Source organism: Castanea sativa, chromosome 12 (genome assembly GCF_040712315.1).
Source record: "Castanea sativa cultivar Marrone di Chiusa Pesio chromosome 12, ASM4071231v1".
NCBI lineage: Eukaryota > Viridiplantae > Streptophyta > Magnoliopsida > Fagales > Fagaceae > Castanea > Castanea sativa.
Genome location: NC_134024.1, coordinates 30,013,038 through 30,024,147, shown reverse-complemented (window position 1 = coordinate 30,024,147; position 11,110 = coordinate 30,013,038). Strand labels below are relative to the sequence as shown.

Here is an 11,110-nt window from a genome sequence, read left to right as displayed (position 1 = left end):
GCTATTTTACAATGTCTGATGCTCAGCAATGCTCTATCATATTTTTGAATGAAATCCTCTTTTCACAAATTAATAATGAAATTGTATAGCAAAAATATTAACATTGGTAGTGTAATAGGAACAAAAACTTAGGATTACAAAATATTACCTCATTTTTCTTTGATGATAAGTTGATAATGTTGTATCTCAATGTTAACGCACATTTATGCGTCTTTTTAAATTTAGATGCCAAAACTCTTTTTCTTTTTTCTTTTTTTTTTGGCTGAATAAAATACTATATTGCAAAATTGAGGACAAACATAGCGGGAAGGGGGAACTATATTCCTCGTATGGACTCAAACACAAAGCAAATGGGAACCATTTCCCCTATCTCACAGGGGAAAAAATCCTTTCCTGGCCACTTGATAGTCATAGTAGATCCAACATTCTGCATTTGTACGTGCTTTTACTTGAGGTCTGAATTCACTTCAATTATGCTCCCAACAAAAACAACAGCAACAAGACTAATGTCTCTCTTACAAGTTACAATTAATTGGAGAGTCGCTATGCTAGAAAATAAATCAAAGAGCCTGTCAAACATAGCAAAAGACTTCCATATTATAACAACTTATTTGAAAGGGAACCCCGACAATCAATTTATTCATAGACCATAAGATATGCTACAAATAGCAATAGCAACACAATTGAAAAAGCTACACTAGCAGATTACAGATCTGCTGTCTTGTGGAACTCCATAACCCGACTGTTATAAGCGCTGCATATGACCTCACAGCCAGAAAATCCAGATTTTATAGCTAATTCCTCAAAATCTTTTTCGGTCCTCTCTTTCCCTCCTGGGTTAACAGCTAACATCAACATATCTTGCTCAAAGACGATATTTGACGAAACATTATTCTCAGGAACCACTGGAAGGATTGATTCCACAATGATCACCTTGCCTGAATTGGGAAGAGCTTTACAGCAATTATTTAGAAGTTTCAAGCAATGTTCATCACTCCAGTCATGGAGTATCCACTGCAAATTTCAACTTTCTTAGATTGTGTAAAAGAAGTGGCAGAATCTTAAAGGCTGTTTTTTTTTTGGGAGAAGAATCATAAAGACTCACCTTCATGAAAATAGCGTCTCCTTCGGGAACGCTGTCAAACATATCTCCCCCAACATGCTCCACACCTACACCATTACGTGATTTTGATAAAGATAATAGTTCATATTCTTACACAACAATGCTAGTCATGAGCAGCAACAATTTGATCAAACCAGAATTTGCATTTAGCAATAGTCAAGAAGTGAAAAAATAAAGACATCAATGGCATATTTGACTTATAAGCATGTGAAATCGAAAACAACTTATTTAGCTGAAACTGAAATTTTTTTACTAAAAGTGTAGAAAATAGGTTAAAAAATAAGTTGAATAGTACATTGAAACTCATGAATAATATAAAAAAGTGTAATAAGACCCATAAATAGTAGCAAAAATAAGTTTAAAATGTAGATAAGCTGAATTTTTCAGCTCATCCCAAACGGATGCTTAGCAAAAAACATCATATGAGTCATGGTATAACTATTATCTCTAAAATAATATTAATAGCAACAGATATTGATGAGACAACAATCGAACACATGAACAAAAGAATAAAGAAGCCAATATTCATTAACTCCCAAGTCAATGAAAGAAGCAATACAGTACCTGGATAAGAAGGTGCATCAGATACAACATGCGGAAGATCAAAATTGATGCCCTTAATCTGAGGATATTTCGAAGTGATAGTGTTAAGGGTAACTCCAATACCACCACCCACATCAACCAACACTTCAAGGCCTTCAAATCCTTTGTACACATCTAGTATCTTCTTCATGATCAGGGTGGTGTGGTTTGACATACCCAGGTTGAATACCCGATTATACCTTTGATCTGTTCCTGAGTATTCAAATGCTGTCATCCCATAGGCCCTGTTAAAGGGAATCCCTCCTCCTAGTATTACATCGTTCAAGTGGTACCTGAGTACATTAATCATCCTTGAACAAGCCTTCCATACCATTGAATAATTAAGTTTTTTTTTTTTGGTTAGAAAATTGAATAAAAGTTAATACGTTAGACATTCAAACTCTTGTCCCTTAGGGGACATCTAATAAAATTGGAATGACATTTAACAAAGTTCTTCGGTGAGTACAATTTCCATAGTATATATTTGTAGATTCCAAAAAAATTATCAATAGATTCTTTTATTATTGGAGAATGATAATTTAAACCCCAAAAATAGTAAAGGTATTACAAATAGATTACAAATTGATATAATATTGAATGCTATTGATCCCTTAAACAATTTAATAAACAATTGTTTAAATTACTTTTTCTAATTAATGACTCATCATTTTGTAAGATTTATGTAATAAAATTTGTAGAATCCCTACAATTACTTTTTAAATCCCAAATGTTTTTGTTGGAAATACCAGATGTTAATTACATTACAAATATAAGTGCTTGTGGAGTGTGGAGGGCAAGGGCTAGTGTTCAAGTCTCCAGGAGGGAGTTTCACACACATATACATTTAAATTAGGTTAGAGTAGAATTCTATCTTGTATAAAAAAAAAATAAAAAAAATACAATTTGAAGATAGTGATGTTAGATATAAAGTTGTTTTTATAACCAATATATGCTATGAACACTTTGTATAGCTCATTTCATTTATGCATCAACAATATTCAAGGATTCTTTCTTTTTTAGAATGATCTATTTTATAATTCAAATTAAATATTACAAATTTGAAGGTATATATGAGTTCTTTTTTTATATAAATAATTTAACTTTTAGCTTTACGAAAAGAAATTAACTTGTAGTTTTTACCACACATTTAATATAAAAAATACCAAAACTATATTTTTCAATAAAGGCGATGCAAATACAAATCTTAAAACAACATAAGACAAATACAAATCTTATGTTCTACTTTTTGCTTTTCCCTTCATAATCTAGAAATCATAATACAACTTGATATGTATTTATTTGACTTAATTTCCTAATGAAATAACCAAAGTTTAAAACAATAAATAAATAAATAAAATCAAGTACATAACATTCTGTGATTGATGAACTATAAAACTAAACACAAAAAAATGAGAAACACAAAAAATGAGAGTAATGATTTACCTTTGACTTAAGGCTGTCATTTTAAACACTCAATAGTATAACTTTAAACTTTGTTCAAGTTTAAGAAACAGTGTATTCTTGCCATAAAAAAACTTGCACGGGATAAATTAATAATTACCAGATCTCCATCAAGACCTTGTCGTGGTGCAACAGGAAGAGAGGGGCAACAGAGCCTCCATCTGGGTTTTTAACGAGGAACTTGCAAATGGACTCCACACCATACAATCTTTCAGTCTCTCCGTCTGTTCCTCTGGTTCGGAGCGTGCACTTGAGGATGGAATAGCTCGCCAAGAGCCGTAGCATACGGTCCAGCAGAACCGGCGCATCCGGGTTCTTGGTGGGCAGCTTAGCCGCAATCTCCGAAGGTGAGAGGAACGCGCCGGTTCCAGCTTCTGAGATAATGTCAATGAGGTTGAGCTCCATGGCTGACTTCAGTACCATCGGAAGAATTGCCGCATTTGCTAACCGGACAGCCAATTTGCCCACTTCTTCTTCCTCATTTTGTTGTTGGGTTGCTGGGTTTAGTTGGGTTTGTTCGGAGCTGCCCATTTTCGAGGTGTGTGAATTTAGTGAATCAGAGAGGAAACGGTTTATGGGCTTTTTATAATTTGAATGTCTGAACTCTGAACTATGGTAGGTATTTCTTTTTCTTTCGACAAACTTTTTTTTTTTTTTTTTTTTAATCAGGAAAAAATGGGTAGAGGGTATATGAATCATATGACAAACTTTTTAAAATCTCTGATACGACGAGTCGGTAGGTAATAAAATAAGAAGAAGATGCAACTACTTACGGAAAGTATAAGAAAAAGTTGGAATTTAATAGTAAATTTGTTAAAATTTATCTTTAATAAAAAAATATTGAAATTTGTTGGGTTTTAAAGCTACCATCAATTTTGTAATTAAATTTCATCATATATGTTATAATAATAATAGGTAAAGCTGAGAGAAAATTCAATTGGAATTCAATTAGAGTTTAATTTTGCGTCATATGTCCCATATAATCTAAGCTTTAAATTTTTGTGTCAAGTGAGTTAATTTACTATAAAAATTAGATTTCAATAAAAGTTTAATCTTCTGTCATGTGTCCCATTTAATTTAAATTTTTTTTTAATTTTTGTGCCAAATGAGTTTATTTAGTATAGAAAACGAGGAGTCCAATATAAATAAATCATAAAAAACTCAATCATATAACTAAAAACAATTCAAATTTATAAGTAATTTATGTAATATTCCATGACTATGTATGGTACATTACCAACTACCATTACCAACTAGGTTATAAAATTAAACTTTCTCTAAACTATAGATATAATCTAAGTTTTAAATTTTTATACCAAGTGAGTTAATTTAGTGAAAAAATTGGATTTCATTTAGAGTTTAATCTTGCACCATGCGTCCCATCTAATCTAAGTTTTTTTTTATTTATAAATTTTTGTGCCAAATGAATTAATTTAGTGTAAAAAACAAGGAGTCTAAAAGCCAATCATATAACTAAAAAAATTAAAATTTATAAGTAATTTATGTAATATACCATAACTATGTACAGTCCATTACTAACTAGGTTATAAAATTGAACTTTCTCTAAATTATAGATATAATCTAAGTTTTATATTTTTGTGCCAAGTGAGTTAATTTAGTGTAGAGATTTGATTTCAATTAGAACTTAATCTTGCGCCATGTGTCTCATCTAATCTAAGTTTTTTTTAATTTTTGTGCCAAATGAGTTAATTTAATGTCGGAAACGAGGAGTCTAATATAAATAACTCATAAAAAAACCAATTATATAACTAAAAAAAATTTAAATTTATAAGTAATTAATGTAATATACCATGAATATGTACTATCTATTACTAACTAGGTTATAAAATTGAACTTTCTCTAAATTATAGATATAATCTAATATATATATTTTTGTGCAAAGAGAGTTAATTTAGTATAAAAATTGGATTTCAATTAGAGTTTAATCTTACGCCATATGTCCTATCTAATCTAAGTTTTTTCAATTTTTGTACCAAATGAGTTAATTTAGTGTAGAAAACGAGGAGTCCAATATAATTAAATCATAAAAAACTCAATCATATAACTAAAAACAATTCAAATTTATAAGTAATTTATGTAATATACTATGACTATGTATGGTCCATTACTAACTAGGTTATAAAATTGAACTTTCTCTAAACTATAGTTATATATATATATATATATATATATATATATATATATATATATATATATATTAAACCATAGTTTAATTAGAATCAAAATTGGATTTGGCTTTTGTTAGCTTTCCATACAAATTAAATGTATAGATTTTTTTTTCTCTGAACTAATGAGCAATTTTTTATACAATTTTTACTCAGATATTTGTATACAAAGATATTGAACATAACAAACTATAATTGAGCTGAACAATCTCATACACCTATCCCATTCAATTTAAGAGATATTATTTGACCAATTTATAATTTAATTTTGTGTTGTATTTAGTAGAATTTCACAAATAATAATTGTGAATTGATATTGTATATATAGATTTGATAATGATTTTTAAAATTATATACAAAATAACAATGTAATGAGAAACTTGAAATATCATGAAAATTGTAAGAAAACACTATTTTAATACCTGCAGATGCCTACTGGTCAAATTATGTCATATATGTTTAATAAACCAAATTAATATCAATAACACAACTACAATTCATCATTCCCGTGCATAAGCATGGATTACATACTAGTAAGTAATAAGTGATCACCGGTGATTTAAACTTTGGAATTTTTTCTTCTACAAAACTAGTTGTGTAGAGTATAGTAAGTAATAATATTATTTTATAAGCAATGCTTTTATTTGGGGAAAAAATTATATATAATTAAGGGTTATTATATTATATGTTTGAATATCATTATGACAATTTTTATTATCACCTTTTCAGTTATACTATTTTATTATCATCTAAATATTATTATTTTTTATTAATTTGTTGTTCATTTGTGAGATTTTCATTTAATTTTTTATATTGCTAGTAAGAGATTTATCATGAGATTTTATTCATGATATAATTCTCTCTCTCTCTCTCTCTCTCTCTCTCTCTCTCTCTCTCTCTCTCTCTTCACATCTAGATTGCTATTTTATAGTAGGCATTTATAATTAAAAAATATTTACAAATAAAAGAAAACAACATCTACCTTATAAATTTATAGTACCACAAGAAAAAATTAAACTTTAAAGTGTAGAACAATATAATATAATTTATTAAATTCATTATTGTTGCTTAAATCTTCAATAATGATTTGACACACTTGAACAATTTTCAAAATAAAAATATTAGCGTTTCAATTACGTTGGATTTCTATCTTCCATCAAACCAATATTGTATAATTACTCATTTTTAGATCTCTTTATCTTCTTCTTTTTTGAGAGAGTTTCAAACTATGGCGTCCGCTCTTGATAATAGCTCTTATCATTAGACCAAGATACCAATTGGTTTTTGGTGTGTGAGGGTTGATTTTCGGACAGTGTCCAAGCCCAAGCTTGAGCAAGGACCCCGGGCCCTCTTGATATAGTTTGAAGGGACTGGACTTAGTTTATAGCAACTAAATGAGTTGTTTACAAACCAAGTGGTGCACAGGGTAAGACTCCTGCAATATGTACACACTAACAAGCGAGAATATATGTATTGAACAACAAGAAAAAAAAAAAAAAAAAAAAAAAAAGCAAAGGAAGGCAAATGTAATAAAGAAACACAAAATATAATTGTTTGGGATCCTCAAATCAATAAGAAATGCTCCATTAGTTTTCTTAATTATGGATTACAATGTGCTCACTAAGACGTGATACAAGGTTCAAATAAGCTCAAAAATTACAGACTTAGATGGCTGTCTAAGCTTCTAAGACTTGCAAAATTTGAATCTTTTTGAATTCAAGTATGTGCTATAGTGGCTGTTTCTAGGATACCGGGAGATATTTCCTTATTTTCTCAATATTTTTTGACATAATTTTATGGTTCTCTCTTTGTTTCACTATTGCTGAGTGTCCCTTTCAACGTTGGCTGCTTCTCCCTTTTATAGTGTCACTCTAGGGTTCCGAGGTACTACTAATTCTTCCCCCTTAGCTCCCTAGGTACTAGAGCCCCTGTTGTTCCAGCCCTTCTGATGACAGATTTTTTCCTTATTTCCCATAGTTCTCTTCTTTTGGTGTTTTTTTTTTTCGAAAGCCCCTTATTGACCTTCCGTTCTGAGGTGCCTTCGGGGGAGCTAACCTTCAACTTCGCTTCCTCCAAGGTTTCTATATCTTCCCTTTTTCAAACTTAGCCCCTTTTTGGCCGCCCCTCCCCTTTTGTCATTTTTCCCAGTAAGCCAAGTCCTTCTCTGCCAAATCGAAGGTTTTTCCAGCTATTTCCTTTTATGGCTCTTCTTTCTGGGTTCCTCGAGGTACCGGCCTCTTGCTCTTGAGTTGTTGCACTCCAAGCCCTCTGGCTCTGTGCTGTATCACTGAGTGCTCGAGAAGAACACATCTGCCTTTCAGTCCTTGTGCCTTTTGATTTTCCTTTGAGCTGTCTTAATCCCGCTTTGGCCGTGCTGCACACCCCAAAGGTCCCAGGTGGTCTTCAAGATCCTGGCCTAGCCCTTTCTAATGGACTTTCTTTGGTTCTCTGATTCTGGTGGGCTAACTCCTTTCCTTTCTCCCTTTGTTTTATTGGCCCTAAATCCTGCCTCTTCACGGATCTTGGGCCTCAAATCCATCGGCCCTACCATCCTTCTCTTTTTTTCTTGTAAGCCCAATCCCTTTTCCTCAATTTTTTACTTCCCATGGGTTGGCCCAATGTGCCATTTCTTTGGGTCTTGTGTCATGATTTTTTAGACCTCAACATGGTGTAGGGGGGATTGAACCCCAGATCTCTTATTCAATCATCAGAGACTTTATTAGTTAAGTTAACTAGAACCCACTAGGTCTCTTTATCTGATTATCAAAACAAAACAAAAAATAGTCTCTCTATTTGTGTCATTATTGTGTCGCTTTAGACATTATTGTTTATGATAGATAGAAGTTGATATGGAACGAGCTTTTTGCCTTAGAAGGTAATTTAGTTATTCAGCCCCCAAATTGGGTGTAAGGCAAGAAATGTAATAAAATTGTTAAGAAGGCCAGGAATGAAGCTCTTTTCGGACAAAAGTTCATTAGGTTGGCCAACAATTGTTAGGGTTTGTACCTTAAAATTCAATTTATCAGCATGTTATAAATAATTAAATTGTTTAATTATATGAGAACTAATTGGACATTACCATATAGTCCTCGAGATGCATTATATGTGATTTAGTTACAAAAGATATAAATAACAAGTTTTTGCAAACTCAAAAACGTAGTTCGTAGTTGGTAATGAAATTGGACATTTGATTTACAAAGACTATAACATCTAAACTACGATGGTTTGTCTTGATTATGAAAGTGGAGACTTCTAGTTGATGTGTTGGCATGTCTTAAGTGTGTAACGCACATTGAACTGGACCACAGTGAGATTAAATATTCAATTAACAATTGTCACCTAAATAATATATCGCATGACTTCTATTTTCATAAACTCTCAATCCTGAGAGGATTGTGAAACTGATCATAAAATGTAGGTTGCATTCATATATTAAAAGTGAGATCTAATCTAACGGTCAAAACTTTAGTATGTTGGGTAACCGCACGTAGTGTTGACTATTGAGGGAACACGTATTCTCAAGATGAGATTCATAATCTCTTTCTACAGAGACATGAAATTTCCTCTTGAGATAAATTCAATGGAAACTAGTTATTCAAGGTGGTGGGTCCATCCACTTTAGTAAAAAGTTACTAAAGATTATATTTAATGAAATTAGATTTAATTATATGAATAACTAAAAGATTGGTTTATTAAAAAAGATTAAATTGAGGATTCAAGGAATAAAATAGAGATTTACAAAATTACAGTTTATTATGACTTTGTTCACTATGATTGTTTCATGAAAGCGTCAAATCATATTATATTAGAATCTTGAGATATAATTTATTAATAAAACCTAGAGTGCAATTATATTTCCATAGTGATACTTGTTGTGTAATTAATGGTAAATTTGAGTTTGTCAAGAGTTGATGGAAGCCTAAAGCCCATTGGAACTAGAGCCTTCTTTGTCCTTTTGGCTCAATCCCAAGCCACACATTAAAGCCCAACTAAGCTGGCCCAATAGGCTAACCCAATTAGATAATCAATTGCTTATTTAATAAAAGTTATTGAATAAAGTAATTGCTTAGGTAGTAAAACGTATGTAAAATTAAAAGAAAAGAAAATTGTTTTCCCTTTGATCTCTCTTGAACACAGATTTCAATAAATATGTACATGAGAACTGATTGAAAAACCACACATCTTGGGTACTATGTAGAATTGTGATGAAAATTGAAGGTCTTCTCAAGATACTATCTACTTCTTGTTTTTTATATTTACTACATCAAGGTACACTTTTTATTCTTTTTTCTAGAATTCAAAGTTATATGTTATTTATCATGAAAAAGTAAATCCTTGTGTTGCTTTCATTACTTGTTTTGTATGAGATGCAAAACTACATTTTCCTACAACAATGTCATGGACCAAACTATTTATTAGTTGTTTCAAGGAAACCAAGACCTCCAAATTGATAAAATTAACTATTTTGAGTCTGTTTAGATCTCTGTGTTAGACTAGTTAACAATTTATAACTTAAAAATTCAAGAAGATAGACATCTGATCAAAGTAAATAACGATAAATACAAACTTTCTATAATCTATTAATAAAACTAATTCTAATCCAAATTAACTAATGGCAATCCAAGTATAAGACATATTTCTATCATTATTTACCCAATACTAATTAAAATAAATTAGGCACTTAATACACAACCACTTGAACATACAACTCTTTGTAGAAATTTGTACTTGAAGGCAAGGAAGTCCTTTTTTTTTTTTTTTTTTAAACTTATTCCTATCAACTAGATAAGTGGTCTAAAGTACCATCTCAGTCAGTTAGTGAGTTAGTTTTCGATTTATAAGCCTCGCTAGTACTTACAAAGGTTAGCCATTTATGTAACTATTTGTGTTGTAAGTATTATCTTCTCACTTTCTCATTTCTCATTTCCTATGTCTTCTGTCTATATAATGGACGAAGTTAGGACTTGAGATTTAGGAGGCGGCTTTGTTGTTGGTTGCGTGCGGCAACTCTAACCTTTGGCTCTATTGCATAACAGCTAATGGTTTTATTTATTTATTTAGTTGTGTGTTTTATGTGTGCGTCTAGATATGAACAAAATTATTTTGTTTAAAATTCTTCAAAGGGACAGGTTGTTTTTTTTTTTTTTTTTTTTGGGAAAAAATTAGTTCATTGAGCTTAATTTTATTTAGCTTTACTATTGGCAATTTTGGTTTTTGGGTAATTTTTAGGGCTTGTTTATTTTGTTTTAGATTTTAAATTTGGCCTTTAAATAGAGAAAAATGCTAAAGTTACAATTTTTTTTTGCAAATTATTACTGTGGTGAATGGTGATAAGTAAGTAAAAATGTGATGTAAGTGATAGACTCAGATGCAAACCAATAAGAATTTACTACCTTAATAATTTGTAAAAATATTGTAGAAAAGTTTGTAACTATAAAAGTATTCTTAAAAGAATTAATGATATTGTTAAGGAGGGCAAAATGTAATTTTATAGAACAAAATTGCTAAAATCGGTACCTCTTTATTTATTAATTTAAAAAAAAAGGGGGCCATTACCCCCTTTGTCCATGTCTCCCTCCATCCTTGGTCTATATTATCTCCAAAAAAAAAAAAAAAAAAAGACTAGCTTTTTCAGTTATCTGCCATGGACCTTTATGATAGCCTTCTAAGGGAGAAGGCCTAGAGAATGAATAATTCTTGATATATGTATTATTGGGTTCCAAAGCTCAAATTGGACCTTTACAAGCCGAATTGAATC

At 30.9% G+C, this 11,110-nt stretch overlaps 1 protein-coding gene across 1 annotated transcript; it reads right to left on the bottom strand.

Annotated features, from left to right (window-relative positions):
* Positions 1-449: 449 nt before the first annotated feature.
* Positions 450-3,856, bottom strand: LOC142618734 (caffeic acid 3-O-methyltransferase 1-like). Its single transcript, XM_075791742.1, has 4 exons — positions 3,267-3,856; positions 1,688-1,998; positions 1,106-1,170; positions 450-1,014 (listed from the first exon to the last, which is right to left on the bottom strand). Exons 1-4 carry the CDS (start codon positions 3,695-3,697, stop codon positions 706-708), a joined length of 1,116 nt encoding a protein of 371 aa, XP_075647857.1. The 5' UTR covers positions 3,698-3,856; the 3' UTR covers positions 450-705.
* Between the last annotated feature and the right edge of the window lie 7,254 nt (positions 3,857-11,110).

Bases quoted from the DNA above. Each gene is read 5' to 3' on its own strand.
- LOC142618734 (XM_075791742.1), bottom strand. From the start codon at position 3,697: ATGGGCAGCTCCGAACAAACCCAACTAAACCCAGCAACCCAACAACAA. The intron at 1,999-3,266 runs GTAATTATTAAT...TAATGTACTCAG, and splicing joins AAGGTCTTGATGGAGATCTG to GTACCACTTGAACGATGTAA. The intron at 1,015-1,105 runs GTGAGTCTTTAT...TGAAATTTGCAG, and splicing joins GAGACGCTATTTTCATGAAG to TGGATACTCCATGACTGGAG.